The following is a 15,883-nucleotide window of genomic DNA, read 5'->3' as shown; positions in this document are numbered from 1 at the left end:
GCTAGAAACGCCGAAAACCCTCAGTCAGAAACTTATGTTGAGCCGCTCCAGCTCCGTAACGCGCCGATATCAACGTCGCCATCGGCGAAGACAGGAACTGTGGGTCTCAACTCACCGCTTCAGCTACCTGACATGGAAATATCGAGCATTCTACGGACATTACCAGGGAATGCTTGGTACCTTAATGCTTAGCCTATCCGTCTGGTGAAAAGATTTCAGCTCGAGCTGAAGTGGTGTATCGGCAGAGCGCCACGATGCATAGATAAACAAACCATGACAGCAGCTTATAGGCCGTGACCATCAGCACGAGCCGCGCTGTTCTAGTTGTCACTTAAAGTTGAGGTGATACCATTCTCAGATGTTACAATCGTTCTTCGCATTCTACTAGAATCATGGCTGTCGTTGTTCCGCTTCCTGGTAATCTCCAGCCGCAATCTGCACTCCTCCAATTGCCAGCAGAAATCAAACACATCATATTTGGATTGTGTTTCGTTGCGGACACCCCCATAATCGACCCCCGAATCGACGGTTCCAGAACGCGAGAAGACAATGCGGTTCGTACGACACCAGGCGCTGCTCTACTTCAGACATGCCGTAGAACCTACCACGAGATCGACCGCCGTCCACTATTCGCGCAGAACACCTTCCGCTTCTCAAATCTGACAGGGATGCGGGCTTTCCTACATGCGCTTCCTGTGGAATACAGAACGCGCATCCAGGACATCGAAATTGACTTGCGAGAGTTGAACTCGGATCGTCCTCACCTTGCGCGTGAGTGGCTGCAGTACGTTGCGCTAGCAAAGAATGGAGGCTTCAATTCATTGCGCGCTGATGCAACCGGTCTACGGTGCCTGCGAATCAACCTAGAGTCGTGGCCAGTTAGTGAGTACTCTCAATCATAACTTCATGTGAGACATATACTGACGTGGCATTTCAACTTTCAGTTGCCGTAATCCGGAGTGAACTTTGGAAGTTTCTTCGAAGCATGTTATCGGGGCTCGAGGACTTGGACAGAGTTGTCGTGACTGGATCGAGCAGAGGCAAGGCAATGGAACGAAAACTCCCATGGTCACCAGTCCATTTTGTTGGTGGAGACGACGTTGGAACCCACGACTTGCTTACTCGAATGAACTCGTGTGTCACCAAAACCGGCCGCGACAACGCCGTCAAGTGGATGCGACAAAACGGCAAATTACAACTCGAAGTAACCTCCATGCCGGGTCTACACGAAAGCGCTGCCGCACAAGGGATACAAGCTCCAGAGAACGTGAACAGAGCAAAATCCTTGCCACCGAGCGGAGAATGTTCCTTCTTTGCCTGCGAGAATCGCCACTCCTATGGAACAGAACCCGTGGATAAGGATCTCAATCCCAATGCCGCCGGATGATGGGCCTCGCTGGGTCCCAAGGACCATAAATCTCGTTCTTGTATTTCTGGAGACCGATGAGCCACCAACTGCAGACCCCCATGCTCAGCACAGTGAGGATGACCCCTACGATTGCACCTGCCAAGAATGTACTGCGACCCCCACCTGTCAAGGTGACGAAGAGACCACCCCACGCGCCGGTTACTAGAGTGATAGTAAGGGCAAGATGACCCCACGGAGATCGAGCGCGGAGCTGCCGACGGAAGATTGGGAATAGACCGTATATCTCGATGGAGAAGAGGGTCAACGAGAAGACGTGTGTGGTGGATGGCAGGCGTGATGCGAGAACAGCCGACGCCATCATGGCCGAATTGGTGGATATCGACGCTGGTAATCTGTAGTCATACAACTTAGCCGTACGTACATCCAAAAGACTAGTGTCGTTCATACTGTGCGCCTGTGCCTGCGCTGTAGTCGAAAAAGGCAACGTTCATCATGAGGAGCCATGTACTCAGCGCCCATATCGAATCGCTTGTCGTAGAGCGCGTAAGTGACTTGAGAATTGGACTGAGTCCAAGCAAAGCCGCATAAATCAGCAACGCTGATTTGGCAGTCGCCAGGCGCTGTTGAGTTCGTCCTGAAAGTGCCGACGATGGTTTCATTGCAGCTTGGTCTGAGTCTGAAGCGGGTGTCGATGCCACATTGGAGACGGTCTCAAACTCCTGTCCCATCCAATGATCCCATAAGAACCAGGCTAGAACTGTGCATAAAGTAGCCCACCCTACTACTGCGACAGGCGATACTCTGTCGTGAATGATAGCCACAAAACAGCAACAAAAGATGACCACTGTTGCAAGATGCTGCACGATAACCGTGGCATCACCCATCAGCGACCAGAACTCGTAGGGCTGTAATCTTGGATTGCGCTGGAGATGATCAAGAAATGTCGTTTCATCTGTGTAGTTATCGGGAACTGTATACGTCAGACCTGGATCGAGATCCGAGACAGGGGCCTGCGTGAGCACTCACATGGCTGCTTGAACCATAGTAGTTTCTTGTAATTGCCCTTTGCAGGCCGGTTTACGATTCGCGGCCCACCCTTCCTCTTCCTGCTAGTAGCGGCGAGAGATGCGCCCGCTGGATCTAGTAGACGGTTTTGGTACATGTCACACTTGTTCGATTCGTTTGCAGGTATGGTTGATGGTGAGGAGATAGTTCAGGTTAGAGCTAAGTCGGGGGAACGCGTTACTGCACGTGCGGCCAAATGCGGACAGGCGCGATTATGTCCGAAACTATGTCCGAGCTTTCAGGTTATCAACATCTCGAGTTGTATTATTAACGATTAAGTGTTCTCCAAGCGACCATTATCCTCCTAGGCTTAGGCACGGTAGCGCGACCGGCCTTGACCTTAAAATTGTCCTGTTTCAACACTCTCCCAATCTCCATGTAGCTCTCGACCGCGACCCGAATTGGCCCTCTCGCTTCAACTGGCAATTGCTCGATTGCGACCTTGGTCTTCTCATACAAAGAAAACGCGTCCTTAAGAAGACGCTTACGTAGCGTCTCGATCTGTGCGTGGTCCGGTTTCTTCAACACCTCATCGTAACTCAATCCAACTTCAGACAGCCATTCCAAAGGAAGATAAACACGACCTATCTTAGCGTCTACTTGTATATCTCGTGCAATGTTGACGTATTGCAAGGCGACACCCATGCTGTTTCCAGCAGTGACTATGGCACGCTGTTCTTCGGTGGGCAAGGCGCTGGGATACCAGCTGAAGATGAGTTGAATACACATCTGAGCTACAGTGCCCGCTACGCGCTCTGAATACAAGCGCAAATCCTCCGTGGTCTTGATCAAGGGTCCCTTATCGAAAGCAAGATCCATCTCGAAGCCGCGTAGAAGATCCTCCAGTGGTTGATGCGAGAGTTTAACGGCTGGAAGCTGGAGGAGCGCAGATTGAGTAGCAGCAGGAAAGTCCTCGCGAACTTGGTCATGTACTGTAGACTTGGATGCAGAATCGCTATACGTATTGTTTAGGAACTTGCGCAATTTCGCTATCCAGGCCTTGGCTTCATCAGCGGAGGAAGCATTATCCACCAGATCGTCAGCAACGCGGCAGAAGGAGTAGAGCAGCAGCAGGTCTGCCCGTAAAGGTCCGGGGAAGGTTGCGGAGGCCAGGTAGAAACTACGGCTTTTACGCTTGAGACGTTGCACAGCCTCGCTAAGGCCTATTAGGCGGGCATCATCGTACTTGGAGCATGGAGTGAGTAGAGCGCCCATCAGCGTTTTGGGTGATGGAAGCAGGGAGGGCTTCGCAAACATGGCCGGGAACGTGTACAGCACTGCAAGGGCATTGTCAAATGCTAATTGACCAAACACTATGAGGCAGTTGGTGACGAGGAAGAAGAGGGCTTCCTCAACCTCGAGACCGTCCCACAAGTGCACACCATATTTTGTACCTGTGTTGATTACCCATGTTCCTCTGCGCAGGGCTAGGGTGTCGACAATCCAGAGGTAGAGCGTAGGAAGGATGATGGGTATCGCGGTGTTGGTCAGAGGAAGGGCCAGAATGAACTGATAGGCGAGACTCCTAGGTTCGGTTAGTAGGTATCCGGGTTGCAATAGCGATTGGCTTACCAGAGCATCAGCAGGAAGGGACCGGCCCATATCAGAATGAGACCGGTATATGTACCCTTGCTGTCATCCTGGATGCAACGCCATCCCCATGCGATGACACCCAGAAAGAAGATTTGGCCAGTACGTTTCGTGTATGCCCATCGGCTATTGGACGCGCCGCGTTCCGGACTTAGATAGACAGGCTGAAAGGTGGGCCTACTGAGGAGGAGGTACAGGACTGATGTATTGTATGTCTGGACGACAAAGAAGAAGACCTCTTCCAACGGAATGTCAAGCAGCTTTGGACCAATAATGACATGGGCGGGGTAGCTCCAGATGCCGGTGCGGATAAGGTAGGAATCCCATGGTATAGTCGAGACAACGGCAACCTGATATGTTAGCACGAAGTATGTTGACGAGGATGCGCGTACCAACCACTACCAGATAGACGACCTTGTACACGTCGAGTTTAGTAAAGAAAGGGCGGTAGAGCCAGGTGAGCAACACGGCCGGGGGGATCGTGTACTTGAGATGACTACCCGTCACTGTCAGCCATGTTGGAGTAACATAGGAGGCGCGTCACGTACACGAGCGCGTAGTCGAAGCCCATGATGGCACCGTGGGAGCAGAAGGGAGTAGCCGGAGAGATGTGCAATCGGCGTCACTCATGGAGCCAATGCGGCAGGGGGAGAGACTAGGCCGCGGCGGGCGTCAGGCACAAGATAATGCGCAAGAGAGGCCATGATGGAGAATATTTGCAACATGGTTGAGACGGCGCTGCTCGGGCGGCTGTGAAGGATGCGCGCTGCCCCAAGCGGCCTAGCGGTAATGCAAGCCTCGACATGACATCACGATTGCCCGGCCGCCATCACGACCAAGGCCGTGGAGCACATGTCAACCGGATACCCGTGGAAGCGGGCAGCCCTGCCATTGTTGCATCATACCATGTCACCAGCTCCTGATCCTGCCTCCGTGCCCTGCCTCCCACCGGCCGCGGCGACACGTGAAGACTGCACGCGCTGTACTAATGAATTGCCTGCGCCGTTGTCCTGAACCAAACCGTTCTCCAATGCCGCCAAGCTAATAATACCGCCGTAATGTCCACGCCTGGACCGAACAGCAGCAAGTCGACGCCTAAACACCCGTACGCCTTCCTGCTCATTGCCCTACACGGCCTGACTAACCCGCTCCAGATATCTCTCTGGCAACTTCGCGCCTGTCTCTACAAGATGCCCCCCTACGCCTGTCTCATGGACCGGCCGCATTCCACCAGAGCTGCTGGGCGGCATGTACGTCCGCAACGGCGGCAATCCCGTGACCAATTCCGACTTGGGACGTGAAGCGCATTGGTTCGACGGCGACGGCATGCTCGCTGGAGTCTGGTTCAGTCGCTCTGTCGCCGACCCTACCAAGCCCGCTGTCAAGTTCGTCAACCAATTCATCACCACCGACGTGTACCGCACCGCCGTTGAGAATCCGACTCTACGCACGCCTATCCTACCTAGCATCGCGACCCTTGTCAACCCTGCTTCCAGCTTGTTGCTTATCCTCTGGCGCATCCTACGTACTGTACTGGTCGTATTCTGGACCCATCTCTCAGGCTCTGCACGCGCTATCAAGCGCATCAGCGTCGCCAACACCAGCATACTATACCACGATGGACGTGCGTTGGCGACATGTGAGAGCGGGCCGCCAATGCGCATTGCGTTGCCAAGCCTGGAAACCGTCGGCTGGTTCGACGGTAACCGTGCCGAAGGCGAGGCTACACCCGGCAACAAGGACAAGAACGACGAGAAACAGCCTGAAGCTCTTGGTGGAACTGGTGTACTGAGCTGGATGAAAGAGTGGACAACGGGTCATCCCAAGGTCGACAAGGTCACGAACGAGATGGTTCTGTTCCATTGCAACTTCGTCGCGCCCTACGTTCACTATTCCCTACTTCCATCAGAAGGCTCTGTTGCAAAGAGATCAGGTTCAGAGGGAAGCAGATTAATCAACGCGCCAGTGCCCGGGTGCTCTGGCGGGAAGCTTATGCACGATTTCGGTGTGTCACGACACAATACCGTCATACTGGACCTGCCGCTCTCCCTTACCCCATTAAACTTGGCGATGAACAAGCCCATTGTCTTTTACCAACCTGAGAAACCAGCCAGGTTCGGTGTCTTTCCCCGGCGACACCCGGAATTAGTACGTTGGTTCGAGACAAGCGGCTGCTGTATTCTTCACACGGCCAACACTTGGGATGAGTACAACAGCACCGGCGATATATCAGCCGTTAACATGCTAGCTTGTCGGTTGACTACCGCATCTCTTGTGTTCAGTGCCGGGAACATTGAACCTCCTCCAAACCCGAGCAAGAAGCAAGCGAGCAGGCCCATGTCTTTCTTCGCCAAATACGATGACGAAGAGCATGTACAAGATCCCGAGAAGTCTCATTCAGATGAAACGTCGCCTTTGCTGGGAGTCCACAACGAACCAGAGTCATCAAAGGCGCCCCACAACGTTCCCATCTCACATGACGACGAGGAACAATGTCGGCTGTATTACTACCGGTTCTCACTCGCGCTCGGCTCATCGAACACTATCACTCATGAGTTCGCCTTGGCAGCGATCCCTTTCGAATTCCCCACCATCTCGCCCTTCACCGAAATGTCACGCGCACGGTACATTTACGGATGTAGCACGTCCGACGAATCGTTTGGCGCGGCATTAGGCAAGGCGACAAAGATCGACATACTCGTAAGAGTTGATGTACAGACGCTGCTCAATCGTGCCCAGAAATCACCCCCACAGGCCGTGGACGGCTGCATCGACACCCGCACAATAGACGAGATACTTGCTTCAGACGACCGCGATGATCCTATCAAAGCATTCCACCTTCCACCAAATCACTTTGGACAGGAAGCGAGATTTGTACCTCGTTCAGCGAACAGTGCAAGTGGTGATGAAGCGGGATTCGTCGAAGAAGACGGGTACCTGCTGTTCTATGTCTTCAACGAGGACCAGTTGGATGAAGACGGGGAATGCAAGCCAGATGCAGAGAGCGAGTTATGGGTATTGGATGCACGGGACATGCAGACTGTCGTTTGCAAGATCCAACTCGGCGCTAGAATACCCTACGGCTTGCACGGGAACTGGTTTACAGAAGAGGACATTGCTCAACAGCGAGAAATCGCAACCGTGCGATCCGTGTCAGAAACACAGTCTGAGGCAGGATCGAGCAATTTGCGAAAAGCTCTAGTTAGTTGTCTGGGCTAGTGACGTCTCTGTGTTCGGACCACTTGTCTAACGGATCGAATGGTTTCGAGACGTTAGCGCTACCACCTTCTTACGTAGTCGACAAACTCTTTCCACGAGTTTTAATATCGAAAGCTTCACACTACCGCTCTTCACATGTGCCGAGTGTTGTCCTGGTGATGTGCGACGTTCCCCTAGTCAATGCGGCATCTAGATTTGCCCCGCTCTGAACAGAAAGCTTCGTTGCGCCGATCCCTGCCGTAGCTGTTGATCTACTCGACTCCCGCACTGACGTAAAACAACCGATAGGAACGATGCCTGCCTGGGCAGTACGTGACAAGAACATCACACCACCACAGTATTGCCGTTACGGTAATGATACGCTGCCATGCATTTCTTCCCCTCACGATGCGCATTCTCCCCCCATGATGCGCACACAGAAGGCCCTTTTCACGATCTCACCACGAAACTCTGTGTCAATATCATCAAACACTCTCAACACACAATAAAACCCAAACTAGCCTCAAGCCAACTCAACGCCAGCGTTAAGTTGACTCGGCTGGCGTTATGCAACAGATGCAAGTCGATGTCGAAGTAAGCTCAATAGATCAACGTCATAAAGCTTAATCCTAGTGGCGCTCGCTCAGGTGGTGAGACGGAAAGGCCGGGCGCTATGCTCAGAACCTCTAGCGTCGATGATGATGATCCTAGTGTGACATGGCTATTGCACCGAGCAACCGTCACTGAAATCAGCCATTGGGAAAAGAGAAACTGGAAATGCTAAACGCAGCGCCTGCTTCTGACTGGCCGTCACTCACCGTCACCGGCTCTTGAGTAACAAGTCTCGGCCTAGTCTGGGCCCCTGGTCGATTGAGGGTTTTGACATGCTGCATGATCAAGCTCCAATCCGCTCAAGGTATGTCGTCATGATGGCATCTCTAGATCTCATGGGCGGTAAGTTCAAGATATAACCAGTACCTGCTACCTCTTGTCCTCGTTAAGCAGTCCTCTTGGTACATTCCAGCCCATAGTATTCATTTGGCATTTTACCACTGTTTTCGCAATGGATGTCTTTCGCAGGAACAATGCGCTGAACCTCAATGACAACACCGTTAATGGTGCGACGGCAGACATTGCCATTACCACACATGGATCCGACTTCTACTTCGCTATCTGCGCCGCCATGGGTCTTTCTGGATTCATCTTCATCGGTCTTGGATACCGCAAGGCGCGTCGCGACCGCCTTTTCCACTACATCACTGCTTCCGTTGTCTTCGTCGCATGCATCGCCTACTGTAAGTCAAGCGCTTCCCATTACAACATGAGGGATGTGTACTGATCTTCACTTTCACAGTCACCATGGGAGCCAACTTGGGCTTCACACCCATCGCAGTCGAATTCCCCCGTAGCGACCCCAAGGTAGCAGGAACCTACCGTTCGATCTACTACGTCCGATACATCGACTGGTTCATCACTACGCCTCTTCTGCTCATCGACTTGCTCCTCACTGCCGGCATGCCATGGCCTACCATCATGTGGGTTGTTGTCGTTGATGAGATCATGGTCATCACTGGTCTTATCGGTGCTCTCGTAGAGAGCCGTTACAAGTGGGCTTACTTTGTTTTCGGCTGCGTCGCTCTCTTCTACATCGTCTACCAGCTCGCATGGGAATCGCGCATCCACGCCAAGTCATTCGGCCGTGATGTCGAGAGGACCTTCATGATGTGCGGAAGTTTGACTACTTTGCTTTGGATCTTGTACCCAGTCGCATGGGGAGTGTGCGAGGGCGCGTAAGTGTTACCCAACAACGATCATAATTGCGCAGTCACTTACATCAGAACAGCAACCTCATCGCTCCTGACAGCGAAGCGGTCTTCTACGGCGTCCTTGACTTCTTAGCCAAGCCCTGCTTCGGTGCCCTCCTTCTGTGGGGCCACAGGAGCATCGACCCTGCCCGTTTGGGTCTTGCCATCCACGACTACGGTGATGCCGACGCTGTCGTTCAGGAGAAGAAGATCAAGCCTGAGACTGCTGCCTCAGGCGCAACTGCCACCCACCCCGATGGCTACAACGGCACTGCTCCTCACGTGGACAACACTGTCTAAACAAATCTCTGGGTTTAAGGTGAACAGTGGCCTCTGACAAGACGGAGAGATCAGAGGTATGGTGGTAGTTGTAATGTTAGGATGACCTTCGCGTTTGCAATCCCACCGGGGATGAGAACGTGGAACTGTAACGCGGATCGAATCATGAGTACTTTCAAGATACCCTCTCTGGTAGATACTCAATTAATTTTTTACCTTGTCAAACGTGTTTCAGAATGATTCTGCATACATTCATTTGACATGTTCACAGCTAGTGCACGACCATCAGATACTCTAACCACCCAACCCTCCGCTGATGTATACCACCAACACAGGCAGACTCGATTGTACAACCCATGTTTCTGCGCCTAGAGTATGCATTCTGCACACACCATTCGTGCCGTATTCGTTCACTATATAACTTCCGCAACCCTTTCTCCAAGTCCCGCGCATACGTTGATGAACAGGCTAGCCAACGTTTGTTGCTCATATCTATTCACCCACAATCGTGACCCCTCAGGATTCCATGACAAAAAGTGGTCATTAAATCAAGTACAATGTATACCAACAACATTAATATACTAAAAGCCCTTATCTACGCCCGTATCTACAGTAAACTACATACGACAGCACTACCAATCGCCCAGCAACCCGTTACCAGCCTTCTGGTACACCAAAACACCCGGTACCGTCACAAACACGAGGGCAATGCTCAACAATATCCAGACAAGCCAGCTAAGATACGGTCCGTTCTGAGTGCGATCCAGGGGACCAGGAGCTGGCTTGGGCTCTTCCTTGGCGTCCAGCGGGCGCCACGGGATGCGGCTCATTTCATTGCGGTCATGGAGGATCTGTTCGGTGACCAACTTGGCACCAGCAAGTACAATGGGAACACCCGTGCCAGGGTGTGTACTCGCACCGACAAAGTACAGATCCTCGATGCTGCGATGCTTTGTCTTGGGCCTGAAGCTGAGCACGTTGAAGAAGGAGTGGCTGAGACCGAGAATGGCGCCACGGTCGAGGTTGAATGTAGATTTCCATGTCACGGGCGTGTTGATGGTCTCTTCGATGATGTGGGGACCGAGCGAGATCTTGAGTCGCTTTTCCATGGTTCTGATGATGATTTCACGTGCTGATGCTACCATCGAGTCCCAGTCTTGGGTCAGGCCTTTCGTGTGCCCCGAGCCCTTGTGTTGGTCGTCGGATGAGCCTTCCAAGTGACCGACTGGGACCAGGATAACGATGGAATCACAGCCCTCTGGCGCGGCGGAAGGATCGACGCGGGAGGGGACGTTGACGTAAAAGCTGGGTTGATCTGGAATCAGGTGCTTCTTGAAGATACTGTCAAAGCTCTCTTTGTAGTCTTCCGCGAGGAAGATGTTGTGAGCGCTTAGTTCGGGGAATTGTCGGTCTAGCGCCCAGTAGAAGGATATGCTTGAGCAAGACGCTTGACGTTTCAGGAGAGCTCGTCCAAAAGAGGTGGATGGGAGGAGGTTGTTGTATGCGTAGGCCAGATCAGCGTTGCAGACAACCACATCAGCGGTCAATGGCTCCTGGCTTTCATCTTCGAAAACAACGCCGGTCGCACGTTTCCCGTCGTCCGATATCTGTATGTTGCGGATGGGGCTGTTGAACTTGAATTCGACACCCAAACGCTCACCTACGTTGACAAGAGACTCGACCACCTGATCACGTTAGTAAAGAAGGTTTTCTGCAATGGAGTACACTAACTTTATGGAAACCGCCAATGGGATACCAGATGCCCTCGGCCAGCTCCGTGTATTGCAGCAGACTATACGTTCCCGGAGCGTCAAATGGGCTCATGCCCATATACATGCTTGCAAACGTGAAGACTCTCCGTAACCTCTCCGTCCAGAAGTACTTGCTCGCCCGGTAATAGATGCTCTCAAAAGGATGCAGCTCGAAGAGATGCAATAAGAAGTCGAAACGGACCATACTCAGCAACGAGTAAAAGTTCTTCTTCAGCACATGGATGATGGACACCTCATAATGTCGATGTGATTCTTGCAGGAAAGCAAGGTACCGCTCGAATCCGTCCTTGCCTTCAAAACGTTCGACTTCAGCCTTCATGATGGAGATGTCGGTGGAGAGTTTGAAGGTAGTATCATCGTGGAAATGAACATTGTAGTTCGGTTCGCATTTGACCAGCTTGACGCCCTCTGCATCGAGCGAGGTGCCCAGATCCTCGAATGTTTCATGGAAGAATCGAGGTAGGAGTAGTAAGCTCGGACCTTGGTCGAACCTCTGCGTAACGATTAGCGTTGAGTCGTGTGATGCTGCCGCACGTTCATCGACTTACATATCCGTGACGATGTATCAAACTGCATCTTCCGCCAGAGAAATCGTTCTTCTCGACTACAGTAACTTTGTAGCCTGCCGCTGCGAGCCGCGCTGCGGTAGCGACACCTCCGGCACCAGCACCGACGACGATCGCGCTAGGGCGCGTGCCCTTGTTCTCGATATGCTCCCCCATTTAGTAGACGGATTGATGTGTGAGAGGCGGCACAATTGCGATGAGCGTTGTGAAGAAGACGCGTTGTAGCGCGCCACGCTCGGGTATTCCTGGATCAGTCCACACCAAGACTGCCAGTCATGACGTCTACAAAAATCAATAGGGCTAGTTTGCACCTTGGGCAATTGTTGAGTTGCATCGGCACATTTGCGCTGCACGTGAAAGCTTCTGGCTGTCTGAATCCTAATCGGCATCTTTCCTTGGATGGTTTTCCGCCCCCTGCATGCGATGTTGAAGCCGATAAGCCACGCGAATGTAGCTCACATGTGCTATCCGCGCGCAGCTTAGAGCGGAAGCCCGCGGACAAGAGATTGTCCAAAGACTTGGCGCATGCGCAAACACCTGTCACTTGATTATTCAGAGATGTTTGATTATTAGTGTTGTTCATCTCACGATGATCGTCGACGCTTCAACAAGTGCCCGCGATCGTGGGGTCCACTAGCGACGCTCGGCATTCACCTTGCAGCATGCATAGAAGATGATTGAACATTACAACATTATATTATTAGCGACTCAGAACGTCGTCTTAATTAAATATGGTGAGAACATCGGTAGAGTTGGAGTACTCGGGCTGACATTCCTCAGTAAATCCGCCAAACATGTCGGCCCTCTCTTGAACGAAATCCTGGAACGCGCTCTTGGAGCAACTCTCTCCAGGGCCATCAGCACAAGCCAGCGGCTGCGGGTCTTTGTTGACGAGGACGCGGATGTACTCGTCAGCGGCGAATCCGTAACTGTCGCATGACATCTTCTCAACAGCGATGTTGGACAAGAAAGGTAGGATCCTCGACGATCTCCACGCTCTCGCATGGTTGGGCCTGTCGAGGGGCATTGTGATGTTTGGGTTGTTCACTCCGGTATTAGCGGAGTTGTTGAACAGACCCATAGCAACTACGACAGTAGGAGGCAACTCGCGGTGAGTGAAGGAGACGTAGAGATCCTGGTCGGGCTCGTCCGCGAGCAACTCGACGGCAGTAGCGTTAAGCCAGGGAAGACCAAGAGCACCCGACAGCTCGGGGCTTCCATAGCCGGTGTTGTAGAAGTACATGATATCGTTCATGTACTCGAAGGAGAGCCACTCGTCCTGGGAGAAGAGGTCGAGCGAACAGAAGGGGGAAGAGCCACGAATGACTGTCTCGTATCCGCACAGCTGCTGCATGCCTACGATGTCCGACTTGGTGAAGTTGAAGGCAGGGGCGTACGCATTCAGACGTTCGACGATGGGCTTGGTGTACGTTTCTTGATATTCCTGGAGGAATATTGTTAGTTGGAGTCATGTTGTCTTGGTGAGTTTACGTACAGATGACTGCTCGCTACCGTATGAGGAGCTGTACTTGGGGCAACCCTTGTATGGCGTCAGGGAGTCTGCACCCCGAGCAGCATCCTCGCGGACGGAAACACGCTCGGTGTTGTTGCTCTCAGCCACGAGGCCGTCGATGAAGGAAGATGCACTGAGCTCGGTCCTCTCGGCCGTTGATGTCCATACGCGCTCAGGGTCCTTGAACGTAGGGTAACGCAGACGCACATCGACACCCAGCTTGTACGATTGCAGCCTTCCGACCGAGGTGAGATCCTCTAGCTCCTCGTCGCTAATGGGTGTCTGCCATTTTGACAGGAACGACAGGGGTCCCGCGCTTCGCCAGTCGGCCGTCGTGTTCTTCAGCTTGTCGGTGAAGGGCTCAATGTACTCCTCATAGTCAAAGTCGTTGGCGTAGATGGCGGCATGGCGAATGAGGTACGACGCGCGCGTTACGTTGCAGCCCTGTGGCGGCTTGGGGTCGAGGCGCGGGTCCTCGAAGTACGGGGCAATGCCAGCAAGATGCTGCAGAGGGTCGAACGAGTAGGCGGCCTGTGCCGTGGCTGCATTAGCAATTGCGAGGATGGAAACGAGGGCCGACTGCATGGTGGGCAATGTAGGCTAGAGCGCGAGCCGTACCTAGGAAAGTTGGGATACATGATCGCCTTTAAGCTCTGCCCCAGGCTGCGCAAACGATGTCATTGTCCGGATCCAGCGTGCCGTGCGCTGTGGAGAAAGCCGAAAGCAGGACGTGCTCGACCACAACCGACGGGATATGACGATGTTTGCCAGGTACCTGCCAAGGCAGCGGTTGCGCATTGACCTCACCAGCCACGTCAGCCACCATCTCACATCTTCCGGCTCCTCAATGGGTGGATACGGTGAAAATAAAAACAATCACATAACCAGGGGTATTGGGTAGCCAACTCGCTTCTAGCATTACACAGTCTCGTCACACCACGTTCGCCCGTCTCTGCAGCGTCTGCACTTTGAGTTCCAACACTTGGCAGTCATTCTCCTTGCGGTGTAGATCCCTCATGAGTCCCTCCTTCTCCGACCGGAGAGCCTGCAGCTTGCCTCCGATGCTCTCGCGGTAGGTAGCATGTTCCTCAAGCAGGGCTTCAATTCGGTACCAGTCCATCTGCCCGCTTCCTCCCGAAGCACCCTGGGACCGTAGCCGCTCGAGCTCAGCGTCTTTGGCCCTGATCTTGGATTCAAGATCAGCAACGGTCCCTTTCCACGCTTGGTGAGCGGTCGATCGGTTTAGATCGTCGATGCTGCCACCTCGCGGCGCCCCTAACTGCGCGACAAGATCAGAGTTTCGCTTTTCTAATTCGAGAGCTCGCTGCTCGAGAGCTGCCACCTTGGCCGCAGTAAAGAGGTCGGTTGTGTCGCGCCTTTCGAGAAAGCTACCTGGACGTCCCCGGCTTGGACTGCTACGTCCAGTCTGTGCATGCAATCGCTCCACCTCTCTTGTCTTTTCAGCAAGCTTGCTCCGTACAATCTGCACGTTGATGAGATCTTCGTCGCGCAGCTTTTTGGTCGCGTCCAGTTCGCGTCGACAGCTAGCTAGCAGTCCCTGTATCGACATGTTAGTTAATGTCTTGCGCTGATCCATCGTCTTCACACTTACACGAATCTTAATGTTGTTCTCTACATCTTCGTCTCGAAGGGCCCAGATGGCGTCGTGTCGCTTCCACCATGTCTTCTTCTCGTCTTCCAACGCTTTCAGACGCGCCATCGTCTGCTCGTACTCTTCAGGCTTGATTGATATGGCAGGATTCGATTGTTCGATGTAGACAAGCTTGGACATTAGGGCGGCAAGTTGCGACTCCAGAGGACCAGGGACATGCGGTGCGGGTGCTGGAGATACCGGCTCCTGGCCTGTAAGGCTCATCTTCGTGGCTGAAGGCGCCAACGACTTCTTCGATGGATAGGGGACGTCCTCCTCGTTGCCATCCAGAGTGGAAGATCGCGATGTTGCATCGTCGTCCACTGGTCGCTCAACAAAGGTTCGCTGGTCTTGATATTGCGGTTTGTTCGCGCTGACTACGTGTACGACATCGTTTGCCTTCTTCTGAGAGAACAAAGGTGCTGTGGGGTTAGGTTGTTGCTGTTGTCGTTGCATTTGCGCCATGGCTGACATGGAGGTGTCTTGTGGACGACGGGAGTATTGCTGTGGCTGTGGCTGTTCGTCCTCTGAACCCAGGTCAGAGTAGTTGTCTGACTCGTAATTCGTCGGTCGTCTCTGCATTTGAGGTGAACTCATCGAAACGGGGCGACTTCCTGATTGAAAGGACGCGATAGAATGGACAGATGGTGTGCGTTTCGCTCCTGGAGTTACGCGGTTTGGTGCCCACATCTTATGCTGGGGTTGAAGTCGGAAGGGTACTGTTGCGCAATGTCTGCGTGTATGGCGGGCCGGGTCGATCGAACGAAGAAGCTGAGCTCAGCTAGATCTCTTAGTAATTAAGATGAATTTAATATCTGTCGACAAGTTGAGGTTCAACTCAGCCTCTATGTAGTCCATCGTGGATTCGCGGTCATGCTATGAAACGGTGCTGAGACGCAGGGGTCAGGACACAGAGATCTGCGACACAGACAGATGAACGACAGCCGTATCAGCCTGAGATTGCTTTTGAGCCTTGGACTGCACAATTCCGACTTTGTACAACACCTCGAGTCCGTACTTTTGAAAAGGCTCCACTTGGAGCCCCATCTCACCATGGTGTAACACCAAATTCTAC

The 15,883-nt window shown here is 52.9% G+C and overlaps 7 protein-coding genes across 7 annotated transcripts; 3 read left to right on the top strand and 4 right to left on the bottom strand.

Moving 5' to 3' along the window:
- Positions 1-392: 392 nt before the first annotated feature.
- J4E86_008594 (uncharacterized protein) lies at positions 393-1,387 on the top strand (the record flags this gene model as incomplete). The annotated part of the gene is made up of 2 exons (XM_051449105.1): positions 393-882; positions 945-1,387. 2 exons carry the CDS (start codon positions 393-395, stop codon positions 1,385-1,387), a joined length of 933 nt encoding a protein of 310 aa, XP_051299524.1.
- A 1,314-nt stretch (positions 1,388-2,701) lies between these two features.
- On the bottom strand, positions 2,702-4,595 carry J4E86_008593 (uncharacterized protein; the record flags this gene model as incomplete). Its single annotated transcript, XM_051449104.1, has 4 exons — positions 2,702-3,959; positions 4,007-4,374; positions 4,421-4,520; positions 4,573-4,595. 4 exons carry the CDS (start codon positions 4,593-4,595, stop codon positions 2,702-2,704), a joined length of 1,749 nt encoding a protein of 582 aa, XP_051299523.1.
- Positions 4,596-5,082: 487 nt separating this feature from the next.
- Positions 5,083-7,243, top strand: J4E86_008592 (uncharacterized protein; the record flags this gene model as incomplete). The annotated part of the gene is made up of 2 exons (XM_051449103.1): positions 5,083-5,129; positions 5,179-7,243. 2 exons carry the CDS (start codon positions 5,083-5,085, stop codon positions 7,241-7,243), a joined length of 2,112 nt encoding a protein of 703 aa, XP_051299522.1.
- Positions 7,244-8,285: 1,042 nt separating this feature from the next.
- On the top strand, positions 8,286-9,327 carry J4E86_008591 (uncharacterized protein; the record flags this gene model as incomplete). The annotated part of the gene is made up of 3 exons (XM_051449102.1): positions 8,286-8,517; positions 8,577-9,012; positions 9,066-9,327. 3 exons carry the CDS (start codon positions 8,286-8,288, stop codon positions 9,325-9,327), a joined length of 930 nt encoding a protein of 309 aa, XP_051299521.1.
- Positions 9,328-9,938: 611 nt separating this feature from the next.
- J4E86_008590 (uncharacterized protein) lies at positions 9,939-11,800 on the bottom strand (the record flags this gene model as incomplete). The annotated part of the gene is made up of 3 exons (XM_051449101.1): positions 9,939-10,991; positions 11,038-11,571; positions 11,627-11,800. 3 exons carry the CDS (start codon positions 11,798-11,800, stop codon positions 9,939-9,941), a joined length of 1,761 nt encoding a protein of 586 aa, XP_051299520.1.
- A 565-nt stretch (positions 11,801-12,365) lies between these two features.
- Positions 12,366-13,742, bottom strand: J4E86_008589 (uncharacterized protein; the record flags this gene model as incomplete). The annotated part of the gene is made up of 2 exons (XM_051449100.1): positions 12,366-13,088; positions 13,140-13,742. 2 exons carry the CDS (start codon positions 13,740-13,742, stop codon positions 12,366-12,368), a joined length of 1,326 nt encoding a protein of 441 aa, XP_051299519.1.
- Positions 13,743-14,088: 346 nt separating this feature from the next.
- J4E86_008588 (uncharacterized protein) lies at positions 14,089-15,390 on the bottom strand (the record flags this gene model as incomplete). The annotated part of the gene is made up of 2 exons (XM_051449099.1): positions 14,089-14,715; positions 14,770-15,390. The coding sequence occupies 2 exons, from the start codon at positions 15,388-15,390 to the stop codon at positions 14,089-14,091; spliced, it is 1,248 nt and encodes a 415-aa protein (XP_051299518.1).
- Positions 15,391-15,883: the final 493 nt, after the last annotated feature.

The sequence above is a fragment of the Alternaria arbusti genome, assembly GCF_024043155.1.
Source record: "Alternaria arbusti strain BMP 1465 chromosome Unknown scaffold_14, whole genome shotgun sequence".
In the NCBI taxonomy this organism is placed as follows: Eukaryota; Fungi; Ascomycota; class Dothideomycetes; order Pleosporales; family Pleosporaceae; genus Alternaria; species Alternaria arbusti.
Note: the sequence above shows the minus strand (reverse complement) of the source record. Positions and strands in the feature narration are given on the sequence as shown.